The sequence below is a fragment of the Apiospora kogelbergensis genome (genome assembly GCF_038363985.1).
Source record: "Apiospora kogelbergensis strain CBS 113332 chromosome Unknown utg000002l_segment0_segment0, whole genome shotgun sequence".
Classification (NCBI taxonomy): Eukaryota; Fungi; Ascomycota; class Sordariomycetes; order Amphisphaeriales; family Apiosporaceae; genus Apiospora; species Apiospora kogelbergensis.
The window spans coordinates 3,815,384-3,830,618 of NW_027117419.1; the positions used below are offsets into that span (position 1 = coordinate 3,815,384).

Below are 15,235 nucleotides of genomic sequence, written 5' to 3' on the forward strand. Positions count from 1 at the left end.
AAGGCGTCAGAGAGATTGACAAGGAAAGCGGAGGCTTCCTTGCATATGTATACTAATGTATGCACCAAGCATCATATGGCTCTATGCATGTTTTTTTTTTTTTTTTTTTTTTTTTTTAGCTTTTTTTGGTCGCCGACCTTAAACGAACTGACCAATGGATGGATGAGCTGGAGGGCGCATAGCGGTAAAAACAATTCGATCTTCACCTGAAGTCGACAAAAGCGTCTGGGCGTTGCCGCAGGAAGTAAACGGGTTGGCAGCTGGTTTCTAAACCAAAACAGGCACAAATATAGGCCACCCAGGTTAGCCTTGCTTGAGCTTGGAGCTTCAGCAATTTAAGCTGCCTCTCAATCTATTCCTCTATGCTGCAAGGACTCTCCAATGTAGATCGACAATAGAACTGTCAAAATATATGTTGCCGATCCGGTTCTTTGAGTTTTCTGGAAGCCCTACTTCATGCCTCCACTGCTAGGTAAGACCAGGGCAGGATATCATGGGACTGCCACTGCTTTGCATGCATCACATTGCTTTTGTTGACCCTGTCCAACCTCAATCACCACGCCGCATACGTGCAGATGCAGGAAGGAGGGCCTTCCACAACCTCCGAACCGAGGAGCCCCCAATCATGCACCCAACACACACGCACACACACACATACGGAGACAGGGAAAGAGAGAGGGAGAGAGAGAAAACAGATATGCGCAGACCGACTCTGCTGTCTTCGGTCCCCTCATCTGACTGCCACGTTTTCCCCCTGTTTTGTGTCTTATGTTGTGCTCCAGTCAATGTAATTTTCTCTCGCGATTGCATTGATGTGGAACTTGCTTAAATCCGGCAGAGCAGAGCAGGGCGTGCTTTTTGCCTACTGCCCACCCGTCCACTGCCCAGTGTACTACTGCCTGCTTTGCTCTCAGTAGGTACATTCGACGCATGAATTAGCCTGGGTTGACGGCACATGCCATACGTACCATGTCGGCCATTGACTGACGACCGGAATGTTCTATTTGCCTTCTGTCTTGGCTCTAGCAGGGCTCGACGGGAGAGCTTGTCCAATTCCATTAGCGGCCGGTCCAACCGTTGCGACTCCTTATTGCATGTCGTACCCCAGCAGACTAAGCCATTATCAATCACACCTTTGCGTTGTGAGCCCGTACACGCCGTATACATAGAAGCAACCAAAAAGAGAGGCAAGGGAAGGTACTGCATAGACACTCGGACACCGGTAGGGACGAAACGCTTTAATATCACATTATGGGACTCGGAGTATTCGACACGATGTTTCCAGGCTAGCACCAGTTGGGCCCTTGGAACGGGTGACTCTTTTGGAGGTGCGAGGTGAAAGCGAAATCTGGCGCGGGACCGAGCAAGGATCCCCCATGCAAAGTTGGAGCAGCAGAAGACCCGCCAGCACATTGACTTGACCATATTAATCTCTTGAATCCGATCTACCTGCTTTTAATCAACCCATTTTGGTTCAATTCGATTCATTCTCGAGAGTTCGACTTCGGCCAGGATTGGTCATGTTGCCAGTCCCCAATTACCTCCCTACAGTACTACTATTGCAAGCTTGTTACCAGCCGTGATAGCTGCCGCCGCCACAGAATAGCTCAAGTCGAAGCTTGTCGAACCACATGCCGAGCTGTTGACAGCTGTACTACGAGCCCACACAACGTGCACTGCAGCTCGCTATCACGCGCCATCTTGTACGCCGTCGGGCTGAAATATATCAACGGCGCACCTGATGGATTCTCTGAATAGCCCTCTGAGCGGGCTGGTCAACGGCATTCCAGACTGGCTGAAAAGGCTGGATGAGCTCAATGGACAAATTGAGCAACGCCAGCTGGATCTGGCCAAGCTCTCATCCGACCATCTGCGCTCGTCGACGCGCTCTCTGAAGAACAAGGGCTCGACTGAGTCTCTGAGACCCGAAGACGACCCAGCCGCCTACCCCTCAGATCCGATACCGCCCGCTAGGGAGGACAACATCTCATCCCCCACGCGAGCCAACAACAATGCACAGAAGACTCCGCAACCGCCGTCGAGCCCGGGCGGCGAAAGCCAGACAACCTCTGTACGCCAGCGCCAGAGGAACGACGTCGTTGCCACAGCCCAGCGCCGCGTGCGTGCCACCCTGCGGAAACGCCAGAAGACCGACTCGATGGTTAGCGCCGAGGGTGCTGTGCCCAAGTATCGGTCTCGCAGCATGATACTAGTCTATTATGATAGTTATGTCCAGTCCTTTTTCGAAGAATTGGTCAAGTTCGTGTCGGCGTCGAGAAACATGATGCGGAAGGCCAAGATGGCCGCCAAAGTTGCGCAAATCAAGCGACTGGCCGAACTCGAGATGCACGATGACGACGATCGGAGGCAGAGCGAAGCTTTCAAGCCGGGCGACACCACCTTGATCGCTGCAGATCCCTTTTTGGCGTCGAAACAACCCAACAAAGGAGGTCCCGAGGAAATACAACTCCACACAGTGGGGACACAAGAGTTGGGTATGGCACCGCGGTTAGGAGGGGCCGGAGTGCCTTATTCGTGGATGGCGAACAGACGTTCCGGCGTTGCTGCCAGCAGCCCATACTCGAGAAGTGGCATGGGCCTCTTCAACCAGGACGGGCCTGATGTATACGACGACCTGGACAAGGGACTCGAGTTTGTGCAAAGCATGTGCGAACGAGCCGCGCATCAGTTCCTCCGGGACGGAGAGTGCGGCGACGAGATAGAGAAGATCCAGCAGCGGTTGGGACAGACTAAGGAGATCGCAGACAAAGAGACGGAACGCGTGCAGAAGGAGTATCCCAGCGGCCTAGCGCCGCAAGAGCCGCCCAAGATTCGGAGTTACCGCCCGATGAGTATGCGGCGAGATGCTGGTGCGTCGAATAATCATCCCAAGAAGACCAAGAAGCTGGAAGTCGACGACGACGATGACGAAGGGGTGCAGGACATGGACGGCGCGAAGCCGCCAGCACATCCGATCTAGACTGCTGATGTGTAGTCCCCCAGCCGAGTAGGACACGAAACGAAATCCTGATGACCACCAAACAAACCAAATCGAGCTCGAGAATCTACTCCGCAACATACACACACAGATACGCATCATTCTGCCGAGTCTCTACCTACGGCATACAAACATATATGCACCCACTGCCACGGTATATAAAACAGCTATCCTGTTTGCAAATTGATTTACCTAAGCATTGCGATGGCGTTGGGTTTTGAACGGGCGTAACGGGCGTAATTACTGCGAGCATTTTTCTAACTATATTGGCGGTGTTATTTGGTTCTGGTTTCCGAGGTGATGGCGCAGGTGGATGGAGAAGGGACGGACAGAAACGGTCGGGAGATCACTATCGTGACGAAGTATTGCGGACAGACGATATGGAAATACAGCCCATCAAGTTACGGAAGCTAGCAAGTACACAAATAGGCAAGGCAAGACAACTCCTACTATAAATACTGAATGTTTCGAACTGGCCGTCCTCATTATCCTTAAAATACTTGTCATGGCCTTGGGATGTGTTATTATTGATGTTCAGAGTGGCGCCGAGCGGGGTTTTCAAGCCGGTGTACTAGTAGCACCTCCTAGGGGCCTCTGCCAGGAGATGATGCAAACACCGGCGAGATATCTACTCCAAAACTTCTGCTCAGATCACGTCAACTTGTAAGGGTGTCTCCGCAACTCAGAGGCCTGTCTAGTATTAGCGACATCCCTGATATGTCCGGACTCCTCGACCTCTCTAATGAGTTGTTGGTTGAGGTCTGCTCGTACCTCCGACCCTATCCACTGCCGAACATTGCGGGGCGGCCTTTTCACTGTTGGACACGCACCCTGGAGGAGCATGATGGCGCTTCCTTCGCAAAGCTTCAGGCGGTGAACTCCCTTGTTCGTTCATGCCGGCATTTGTACACCGTTCTCGTTGGTGAACTATACGACTATGTGCCGCTCCTCACAAGCCACCGAGGCGCGAAAAGGTTCATGAGAACGATAGCGGAGAACAACGAGCTTGGAGATTACGTTCGCTACGCCTCCATTCATCTCTCAAGGGATGCCACGATCACCGACTTCTATCACTTGTTCTGGCTGCCCAGCCTCACCGTCTTGGACCTCCGGGAATACGGCGCATGGAAGGCTGGACAGTGGGAGGGTGACAGTCCAGTCGGGCCATCGCCGGTCCAAACGCTGCGCCTGCTCGACTGCGGCGCGCACGAAGAAGCACTGGCGGAGCTGCTGAAGTTCCCGCAGGCGCTGCGAGAACTCTGGTACGAGGCCGACCAGGGGGAGTGGGACGGGAACCTGGAAGGCGAGCCTGCGGTGGAGTTTACCTGCGAGGCTGTGCGGCGCTGCATGGCCGTTCACGCTGGGTCGCTCGCACAGTTGGTGTTCACACGCCCGCCGCTGGTACACGAGGGCCTCGGCTACAGCGACGCGATTGATCTCGAGGACTTCGACCACCTGCGCAGCCTATCCACCCATCAGGTCTTCCTGGCCGGCCTGATCTCCAATACCCACGTGTCCCAGTGCCTGCCCCCAACGCTCGAGGAGCTCGAGGTTTTCTACGATGATAGTGGCTACGTTAATCTTCTCGAAGAGGGTGATATCTCACACCCACATTGGCTGTTGACGCTGTTGGAGGAGCTCGTGGGGCAGAACAACAAGCTTAAGCAGTTGAAACGGATCAGAATCGTGGCCCTGGAGTGGGATACTTGGATGGAGGACGAAGAGAACGCAGAGGATGATTCTGACTCCAGCGACGGCAGCAGTACTGGTGACTTGCAGGGTTCGGGCGACGTTCAGCTTCAGGGCCACCCCAGTTCGTCGTGGCGGCCACCCAGGTTGCTGTTAGATCTCCTCGTGGAATCGGGCATATGCTTCAGCATCTTCCTCCATCCCCAGAGACGCGCAAGACTGACGCCAGACCACGTCAAAGGGTTTGCCGATACGTGGGAGGATCATTGGGAGCCAGGAAGCTAGTCCGACCGTCCATTCTCATCGTCTGAAGATGGAGCCTTACATCATGTTCTCGACTCTACAGATGCCAATATATCTCAATTCCATCCGAGGTAGTTGTCAGTTGTGGGCTTGTGGTGCGTGCGTAAAAGTACCGATAGCGAGTCAGGACAGACGCAGTCCGACGTCCACGGCCCGCATGGCGTAGGTTCACTGGAGAGGGTCTCTTCGGGATTTGACGTCGAAAACTTAGACGGGTTTTAAGGAACAAGCGGTTCCTTGCGAGTCGCGAGAGATGACGCGGGATTATTGCACGATGACCCGAGATAGTCTAGTAGCGATAGGAGCACCAACAGCTCACTAACTTTGTCTATTCTTCTTTTAAACCACGTTGCGCGAGGGCTTTCGACCTATGAATAGCCCACGTAAATGCATGATTATCCCCGAAACTGGGAGTGAAGCAGATGTTTGTTCGGTGACGTAACCAGGAAATGCAAAAAAAACCATCTCGACAAAACATCGTCTGAACAAGTTTCAAAGCACCCACGACATGGAGTCATTGGCGATGTTGCATTAGATATTAGATCAGCTTATTAGCAAAGCCTGCATGTAGAGCGATTGAGGTGAGATAAGGCGACGACGGGAGACATCATGGGTAGACGGGCGTGTGTGGCGGACACGCGATGCATTACAGGGCATCCTCCTATATTACGGACGGGCCAGCCTGTGGCTGGGATACAGTAGCTGATAAATCTCTCTCTCGCCCGGTAGATGCAATCCGGGGAAAGTCGTCTTGGCTTTTTGTCTGCCCCCCGCCGCCCTCTGCTTCTCCATTGATTCGACCCCTCAGCCCTCAGACCTCAGACCAGACACCAGACACCAGACACCAGACACCAGACACCAGACACCAGACACCAGACACCAGACACCGACCGACCCAGGCACAGGCACAGGCACAGGTCGCTGCTTTCCCCCTCCAGTCCCGACACTGACACTGACAGGTGGGAGAATAAATAGGATACCCGATAAAGAATGGCTGGGGCCCGGCCTGTCCTGTCCTTCCCCAGACATATTCCATTTCCCGTTATTTCCAGCCCGCCCGCCCACTCTCGAACAAAAACAAGCTCAGATTCCCACTACAACTCCAGCCTCTACCAGTAATCTCCCTCTTATTCCCGGAGATTCCGTTACTCAATCCCCCATTCGCTTCCCGTTGTCTCAGCCTCAATTCAATTGCTAAATCCGGCCGTTCGGCCCTTTGATATCTCCTTGCTTCCCGTCGGCTTGGATCAGCCGGCGTTTAGGGGGGTAGACCGCTCCGGCGGGTTCTTGTGTGGTCGCATGGCTTCGCCGCACTTTATGCAACTGCTACCGCCGACGGCGCCAGCATCGTCACAACAGCTCCCACAACTGCCGCAGTATCACTACCAACCGCAGTCGTTGCCTCAACATCCCGCCTCCGTTACGTCACCGACGGGCTCCACTATACTGACGCCAACCTCGGCCAACACCATCTACTCGTCGCCCTCGTCCTTCCCCGTCAAAAATGAAGTCGACGATCGGGACGGGAGCATTGGCGCCGGCGACGCGTCGGAGCCCTCGAGGAAGAAGCAGAAGCGCAACAAGCCTACCTTGTCGTGCCATGAATGCGTAGAGCGCAAGACCAAGGTCAGCCAGCCCATATCACTGCCAGCCCAGTCCGTTCTCCATCGTTGCGGCGCCGTCCAGATAAATACCGCGAATTGCGTACCACGTTATATGCTCCTTGTTGCTCACTTCACGCTTTTTATTGTCCGTGGCGGGAGTATGCCAACCGTAAAGAACAAGGTTTTGTATACCTGTGCTGCGGGCGTGGGGGATCATCAGTCAGGCAGTCTATCAATCTATCAAGCAATCAATCCGCATAGCATAGCTCGTCACTGTCTCGCCCGGTTCATTGTGTGACAAGTGTCTCGCGAATGAATCCCGCCCATGATTGGCTCCCCAAACCCCGTTTGGCAAGTGCGCACCCGGGCACTCGTGCATACATACACATACTGCAGATCTGAAGTATACGTGTGGCGTGGCACGACCGACCATGCCGGCAGCAACAACACATTGGCCGATTCAATTGACACGCGTGACTTGTTCATGCTGACCGACTCGAAAACAGTGCGATAGAGGACGACCACACTGCCTGGCCTGTTAGTATACCTACGCTCGATTCCCGCGTTCTCAGATCTCCCGTGGGTGAATGCTGATCCTCGCAACCTAGGCATCAAGCGGCAGACCGAGTGTCAATATGCACACGTCGCGAACCTTCTCGAGTGAGTTTGCTTTTTGTTGGCCGTTTGTTCTCAGCGTTGACCCCGACGGCATGACTCATGCGTATATCATATATATAGGGAGACGACCCGGTCGGCAACGAACAGCCGGAGGATGACCAAACCGCCCAAAAAGAGAATGTCCACAACCGACTTGGGAGGAGATGTGAGGCCACCAGTGCCCAATATCGCGGACCGGGGCCTTCCAGCTGGCCGGATCACGGCAGCCCGCGGCTCCGTGGCCTTATCTACGGGCCTTCTATCCAATGTCCCGTGGTCCTTGCCCACGGCCTCCAACGTGTTCGGTATTGGGTCCGAACACCCGTTTGCCAATTACTGGACATGCGAGGGAGGATTGCCCGAGGTCATCGGCGTCATGCCCGAGAAGATGCAGGCCGACATGCTCCTGGGCCAGTATTTTGAGTGTGTCGATCCTATCTACCCCATGATTCACCGGCAGACCTTCTACGCCGATTACGAGCACTTCTGGTCCCTCCCACAGGCGGAGAAGGAGCGCTCCGACGCCGCCCTCGTGGCTCTCATCTTTGTAATGCTTGCCATGGGTACCCAGTTTGTCACCTCGACAAACCCTAGAGATCATAAACAGACGGCTGAATTCTATGCCTCGGCTTCGAACCAGGCACTTCGAATGAGCTCATATCTCAGTACCGCATCCATACGCTCAGTGCAGGCAATGGTGCTTATTTGTTATTTCTTGATTAACGACAACCATGCCTCGGACGGGTGGGCCTTTGCGGGTATACTTATGCGTCAGGCATATGCCATGGGCTTACACAGGGATCCCAAAATCGGTGAGAGCTGTCCAGACCCTGTTTCCTCAAGAGTTCGGGACGTCACTCACACTAATGCTTCCGTCCTTAGTCACCCCTGACGCTACACCGTTTGAGAAGACGCAACGGCGCAAGCTATGGCAGGCAGTTCTCCTCCAGGACACGTTTATGACGGTGCTATTATCTCTGCCGCCCAGCGCAACCCATAACGACGTCAACGTGGAGGATCTGACGGACGACTCGTCGAGCATTGCCAGCGAGGACCCCACGGACACAGCGTACATCCGTGGCTCCTGGACGCTTGCGAACCTCGTACAGGAGACAATCTGCAGCCCGAGGTCACTGGACTTGCCAATCTGCGCGACGCAGCGGCAAAAGTCCAAGCTGATTGGTGACTTCCGCGCCGTGTACCGCTCCTTTCCCGACGTCTTCCGGTCGTGGGATACGGAATCTCTAGCCCGTCTTGCCGCCAATAACAAAAGGATCGTGCGCCAGACGTTGTTCCTCACCAGCAACTACTACCATAATTTGATGCTCGTTCACGCATCCGAGAGCCCCGATGTCCCCGTCAATGTCCGCGCCGCGCTCGAGGCCGCCCACGAGGCCATCACCGCGTTTTTTATGCTTTACCACCTATTTGTACACGACGCCCGTGTCTGGTGGGTTTTCAATCATCGCGCCTTCCTCGAGGCTTTGTGTATTGGCAATCTCCTTCGCGACTACGCTCTCAAGGAGAGCAATGCTGTCGCTAACGGAGTACCTATGCCATCTTATGGAGTAGAACCAGGGGGTACGGATACCGAGAGGGCCGAAAGGGATCCGGTGTTTGCAAGAGCCCGTGCTGATATAAGTGAGTCCTACAGTTATATTACCACCATGTTTCCCTCTACATGCCCTCCTAGCCCGTTCGCATATCAACCCCCCACACAGAACACCATATGCTAACTCTGCTACAGCTCGCATGTTAAATATCATGAAGGTCATGGGAGATGAAGGGTCTGATGTCGCACGGACACGTGTCGCTGTACTGAACGATTTCCTGTAAGTAGTGTTTAATATTCTGAAAAGAGTTGCTTTGTGTTTCGCTGTGCTAACTGTATATTCTTTCTCTAAAGGACGTAGCGGGTGAGAAAAGGTCGCAGGGGGGTGGGGCGGGAGGGAGCAAGTCATGGAAGCAACCGACAAGGGGTGATGTTTCTAAAAAGAAAAAGATTACAAGATGTAAGCTGTTTGTGCACAAGGTGTTTTGTGCTAAATCCTAACGATTTCATGGACATGCCATCACACTACACAGAAGACTACACATACTACAGGTCTGGGGAAACAGGGCACAGTTTAGGAACGAGGCGCATAATGTGTTTGTCTTCTTTGGGCACACGGGGGAAGGAGTCGGGGGTATTAGTGAACCTGGCGGTCGGTCCCAAGGTGCGAAGGATCCCGTGTCGGCAGGTGGCACCAAATTACCAGAATCAAAGAACGTCACAATACTTCACGGAATGGGAGTAGTTATATCTTGTAGGAAAGAGCATATTGTGCTATTTAAGACAACGCTCGACAACGCTCCCGCTTGTTGGTTCGTTGTGTCAGGAAAGTAATGAAGGCGCCAGAACCCAGTCGCAATTACTACTAGTCTATCCTCACACAGTAGCTATATTCATACAATTACTCGTCGTTAGGGGATGGGTCATAAGATCGTCAGTTGGGGGTGGGAAGTTGGATGCTCGTCGGGGTGTAGCAGGGGGGTCGACGATTACAGTAGTATATGTAGTAAGGCCGGAGTATCAAGAACGATTGTTCCTGCCAAACGCGTCCCTGAACCAGTGGAAAGGGCCTCCTCCGCCACCGGCTCCGCTGCCACCTGACCTCTCGCTGTTTCGGTCGCTGAAGGTGGAGCGTCGACTTGACGGCGAAGGGCTCCTGACCCTGGCCGACGGCTGAGACAAAGGTGGGTTCATGGGAGGAGAGTTTGAACTTCGTCTTTGCGAAGCGCTTCTCGAATCAGACATGCCCCCCGTGGCCCTGATCGCGTCGATGCGGTCACGGGCGCTTTGACGCAAGTTCGATCTACGACGTTCCGCAGCGCTGGGGCGTGAAGAGTTCGAAGATGGCCCGGCCTCGGAACCTGCCGTTGCTGGCGCATCGTTTCTCTGCGGCTGGCCTGCTGACTCTCCCTCGACCGGCGACCGGCAAATGGGGCAGGTGTTGTGTTCCTTGAGCCACAAGACTACGCATTCATCGTGGAACCAGTGCTTACATGGCAGCACAACAACTTCATCTCCAAGAGACACGTCGTCAATGCAGATTGTGCATTCACCCTTGCCATCAGGTAGCATATGCTCATCCAGTTTCTTCCTGGGCAACTTGGCTATTGTCTCTTCCGTAGCCGGCGGCGGTGCGTTGGACTGAGGGTTGGCCTCCATTAGGTTCGTGATGATACGGTCCAGTTCCTCCTGCGAGGTGACCGCGTCTCCGTGGACAGCATTCGGATTGAGTACTGTGGCAAGCAGATGCTGGAAGATACCCGGGAAGTCCATTGCAGGCCCCCTCGGGGGCCCGTGGGGATCCCGGCCGCCAGAGTCGTCATCGGGGCCCATTGGGAAGGGCGGAGGGGCGCCAAAAGCCTGACGGTCACCAGCGCGTCCGAAAATGTCGCCAAAAGCCCTGGGATTTCTATTAGCACGGGTTGAAGAGACAGACACCAACGTAATCCTAGAGGATCCAAGGTAGCGGCGGAAAGGGATATCGTACGATTGAAAAGGATCATCGGGTCGTATCGTCCTACTGCTGCCGGTGGCGATGGTGAAGCTGCTCACTCCAGAATAGGGCCCAGTCTGGAATCTGGTCACACGGACTTGCGGACCACCTACACCACCCTCTCCGGGCGCCCCGAACAAAGGCTGCGGGCCGTTCCTCCCAGACACGCCTGTCCCGTTGATACTACCCAACAGTTCCGTGAACCTTCTGATGACATCTTCACTACTGTCTGGCCTCGCGTGGTCTTGACTGTGTGAGTTCTGCCCGGCTGGGTTACGGAAGATTGAACGATGTCGGAATATATTGCTCGGCATGCCCGGCATATGATGCATGTGATCTTCGATGTCTTCTTCGTCGGGATCTGAATCCATGTCGTGAAAGTGGCGGTGGTTGGGGTGATGGAAGGGTCCTAAGTCCGGCTCTTCATCTTGCTCTGCTCTGGGATCATTATCTGGATCGACCTGTGGCAGATCCGCTGTCAGTCCTGGTGGTAAAGCATTACTCGAAAAACTCCGAACTTACTATTTCGGTCACGTCGCACCGACAAAGCGGACATTGGAGGCCCCCTCATCCCGGTACCATTCATGCTCGCACTGGTGGCAATAGACTACCTCACGACCCGCCGAGGCATCAAGATGCTGGCCACCTGAGGGATTGTTGGATGCCATTACTTGGTGCCTCTCGTCGTGGACCGGGTGCCGTTGCTGATTTGCGGCAAAGGCAGCAAGTCCAAGGCCAAGTGCGAGGCCGCCAAGTCGTAGCACGCCGCGGAAAGCCACAATGTTGGACTTTGGTTCAGCTTTCGATCCAAGTGCGACCAAGATTCGACCGAGTTGGCCAGAGTAGGAAATGAGGTGTTGATGATACGAGGGCTGGTTTCGATTACCGACTGGAACGGACCCTATTGATTATGTGGTTTGGTGGGTGGGCGGCTCAGAATGGTTTCCTTCACGATTCGACTTCTTTGTTTTGGTGGGTGGAATAGATGGGAATGGGCTGTTAGTCTGTACAGCAGTTTACGTCAGCGGTCAAGCATTGGCGTATTGTGCTTGTTGATGTCGCAAGATGGATGTTGGTAGTTGAAAATGGACGTTGATAAAGACGAGGAACAGGCGATGAATACAACTGCAAGTTGCCGGTGACCCGTCGCGACAGGCAGTGATGCAATTCAACAAGGCTGACTCGCTAACATTGAACGCGATCAATTCAGGCCCGCAAACTACCTCGGGCTCGGCATGGCATGCAGCGAATGACGGTTGACGAATATGTATGTGGTCCAAAGACTAGGGAAAGCAGGAGTTACGGCCGGAAATGCAAGGACAACACAAGATGAAGCTGACGGGAGAGTAGGCATTCGGCGGAGGCACTGGCATCGATAAAGTGCGTGCAGTGCAGGGGGGGTGCTAGGCGTGTAGGGGTCGACGATGGTGGGATGAAAGAAGGAGCAGACGGTTGAAACACGGTCACATACCTTAGTCACAACTGCACTGTGCAAGTATGGAAGTGTGGAAGTAGGCACAAAGACAGGAAAGGAAAAGCCTGGCTGGAGAGGCAAGAGGCCAAATAAAAGGCAACATCGCTTGCTTGCGAATCGAAACGGGAGTCATCACTCGCGGCTCCAGCCTGATCGATCTGTCCGACCACCACCCACCTGCTGGAGCTGAGCTGTAGGTTAGATGGCCAGCGACACTTCTCCTGCTTTCGTCATGTTTCGATTCGCGCGCCGCGGGGCAATCGCCTGGGATCCATCCCAACTCCCCCGGCCTAGAAGCCTGAGCGGGACTTTGACAACCGATAGCGCAGCGCACCGCCACACAAAAAGACGTTATGGACTTTTCTGTCTTCATCAATTGCCGGCCCAACTCAGCAGCGCGGTAACAACAGGCTATATCCGTAGATTGAACATCTCCTGCTGATCTAGTGGTGGTCAGCATCGAAGGATTCTCATAGTCAGGCATTAAATCAAAACTGGCACATGTCACCATGGAACACCCCCGTCTTGAGTTGAAAAGTTGATCCTTCGTTTATCATTACAGGGCGCACTCCAGACTGGCTGCCCAGAACATACTCTCAAAACATAGTACAAAGAATGGAGTCAGACAGGCACATGCAAAAACGCCGTCATTAGCCTGCTCCCGAACTGCTTTCCTCGCTCTTCCCGTCCTGATTATCATGCTCATATTTACTCCTTGCCCGTCCTCAGTTGCACACCCGACGCCGCCTCATCTCCGGCGACCGCGGAACAGAATACCGCCCACGACGCCCGCGGCGATGGCAACGCCACTTATGATGGCAACGCCCATCAGCCCCTCCTTGGCGACCTTGTCGTCGATGAGCCTCCGCAGGTCGGCCGACTGCATGTTCATGGGCTCCTTCTCCAGCAGCAGGTCGTTGTATCGCCGCGCCTCGCCATAGTTGCCGAGCTTGTAGTTGCCCAGGGCCAGGTAGTAGAGGCATTCCCGGCGGCGCTCGGGCGACACGCGGAAGATCTCGGACAGAAGCTGGACACCCGTTTGTTGGTCGTTGCGGGAGTTGGACTTCACCAGACCCCAGGCGTAGTTGAATTTGGTCTGGACGCCAACCATGTCCCCCTCCTTCTCGTACTGGCTGCGCAAAACTTGCAGCTCGTCGGGCTTCAGCGGCGTTTCCGCATCGACGGCGTCTACGTGATCCAGTAGGTCAGTATGCATGTACTCGCTTTTTCTTTCGTTCTTCGGCTCCCAGTGCGACAGAAGAAGAGCTTACGGGGGTAGGGCTGTCATATTGGCTATGATATGCGATTGTGAAGGCTGTGCTCGGAGGTGCCTATATACGACGATACGATAAGTGTAGGGAAAGAAACCACAATGTTACTCTGGAATAAGACGCTTGAGGGAGATGTCTTGAGTTGATCGTAGCCCGAAGATTGGAACGAGGGCGAGTGGGTACGGAGACGAGGGTGCAGTCGGCATGGGCAGTTAAGTAGTGTGGCGGAAGCTTGGGAAGAAAGAGACGGCGGAACAAGTGGTCCTGTGGCTACCTTGCGATCAAAAAACTTATGACGCAGCCTTTGGGCCTTCGACCCGCTCAAGCTTTCCCTCTTCCCTCCGCTGTCCGATAAGCCGATAATCGTCCCGGGCTACATGGATGTTTTGCCGTTCCCCGATCGGGTTAGACGGCTTTGTTCTCGCGACCCTGGGCCGGGGATTTTAATGAGTAGACTCAAGCTTAGGTCTCGTTATTTACAAATCCATAGCCGATGCCCGCCCGTACACAAACATTCACCAAATTGAAGAGATCTACAACCACATTGCACGCCTAACACCGCCAAAATGCTTCTCGACGAAGATCCCGCAACCGTACGTCTTTCCCTCAGATCTCCGACGCAGACCCTGGCCCCCTGTGGTATCTACTAACGACACATGCAAACAGCTCATCCACCACACCATCAACAACTTCAACATCGGCCCCGACAAGACGGCCATCTCGCGAATCCATGATTCCTTGTCCACTCTCTCCCAAGCGCGGGACCTGCGCGTGCGCGACGCCGAGCACTCCCTGAAGAAATCCACGCGACAGCTGCACACCCTGCAGTCGCAGTACGAGGAGCTGACGTCGTCGCACTCGTCGTCGGCGCACGCGTCCGAGATCGCGCGGCTCGACACGCAAAAGTTCCGCACCGCCAAGGCCGCGTCCGACCTCGAGATGGAGGCCGAGCGCCTCGGCAGCACCGCCGCCGACCTCGCGGCCCGCCTGCAGGAGCTCGAGGCCCAGGGCGTCGAGGGCGGGAACACGGGCTCCACCAGCGGCAACGGCAGCGGCGACTCGGCCCTGGACGACGAGGTCCTGCTGCGTCTGAAGGTCTACCGCAGTCTGGGCATCGAGATCGAGCGCGAGGGCGGCCGCGATGGCGATTTCGCCCGCGCCGTTGTGCGGAATGACCGCAAGGGCGACGTGCATGTCGTCAACATCGATAAGAAGTTCTCGAGGTACTTCTATGCCAACTACTTCTGGAATCAGCTATAAAATGCCTCAGCATGTAGCAGCTCGCGATTGGCACTCTGGCGATTAACCCCTTATAACAGAAGGGAAATGAGTATGACGTTTATGACAGGATACGAAGGCGTTCAGGTTATTTGGAGGAGTATGATACACCACAACATTGTACAAAAGTCATTTTTCTACTGGTGTATTAAGACTGGTGGCATAGAACCCCAGGGCGGAGTCGTGACTAGATCCGGCTTGGGCCCTCTCAGCGGATGTCAAAAGCCGGGTAGGGCCTTCATGAAATATCGTATGTTTGGAAAATTCAAATGATACGTTCCTTTTGATAAGCATATAAATAATACAGAGGTTCATTAATCGTAAGATATCCCCCTTCAAACGCCATTTTCATTGTAATGTGTCAATGATTGTCTTACTCTTTTTCAGCCAAATGCCAGAATAGGCTGAGTGCGATG

The 15,235-nt window shown here is 54.3% G+C and overlaps 5 protein-coding genes across 5 annotated transcripts; 4 read left to right on the forward strand and 1 right to left on the reverse strand.

Moving 5' to 3' along the window:
* Positions 1 to 1,741: 1,741 nt before the first annotated feature.
* Positions 1,742 to 2,980, forward strand: PG998_004160 (uncharacterized protein; the record flags this gene model as incomplete). Its single annotated transcript, XM_066870978.1, has 1 exon — positions 1,742 to 2,980. One exon carries the CDS (start codon positions 1,742 to 1,744, stop codon positions 2,978 to 2,980), a length of 1,239 nt encoding a protein of 412 aa, XP_066734728.1.
* A 735-nt stretch (positions 2,981 to 3,715) lies between these two features.
* PG998_004161 (uncharacterized protein) lies at positions 3,716 to 4,972 on the forward strand (the record flags this gene model as incomplete). The annotated part of the gene is made up of 1 exon (XM_066870979.1): positions 3,716 to 4,972. One exon carries the CDS (start codon positions 3,716 to 3,718, stop codon positions 4,970 to 4,972), a length of 1,257 nt encoding a protein of 418 aa, XP_066734729.1.
* A 1,317-nt stretch (positions 4,973 to 6,289) lies between these two features.
* Positions 6,290 to 9,164, forward strand: PG998_004162 (fungal-specific transcription factor domain-containing protein; the record flags this gene model as incomplete). The annotated part of the gene is made up of 7 exons (XM_066870980.1): positions 6,290 to 6,616; positions 7,101 to 7,131; positions 7,203 to 7,254; positions 7,333 to 7,916; positions 8,134 to 8,892; positions 8,999 to 9,083; positions 9,158 to 9,164. 7 exons carry the CDS (start codon positions 6,290 to 6,292, stop codon positions 9,162 to 9,164), a joined length of 1,845 nt encoding a protein of 614 aa, XP_066734730.1.
* Positions 9,165 to 13,018: 3,854 nt separating this feature from the next.
* Positions 13,019 to 13,486, reverse strand: PG998_004163 (mitochondrial fission 1 protein; the record flags this gene model as incomplete). The annotated part of the gene is made up of 1 exon (XM_066870981.1): positions 13,019 to 13,486. One exon carries the CDS (start codon positions 13,484 to 13,486, stop codon positions 13,019 to 13,021), a length of 468 nt encoding a protein of 155 aa, XP_066734731.1.
* A 621-nt stretch (positions 13,487 to 14,107) lies between these two features.
* Positions 14,108 to 14,801, forward strand: PG998_004164 (uncharacterized protein; the record flags this gene model as incomplete). The annotated part of the gene is made up of 2 exons (XM_066870982.1): positions 14,108 to 14,134; positions 14,208 to 14,801. 2 exons carry the CDS (start codon positions 14,108 to 14,110, stop codon positions 14,799 to 14,801), a joined length of 621 nt encoding a protein of 206 aa, XP_066734732.1.
* Positions 14,802 to 15,235: the final 434 nt, after the last annotated feature.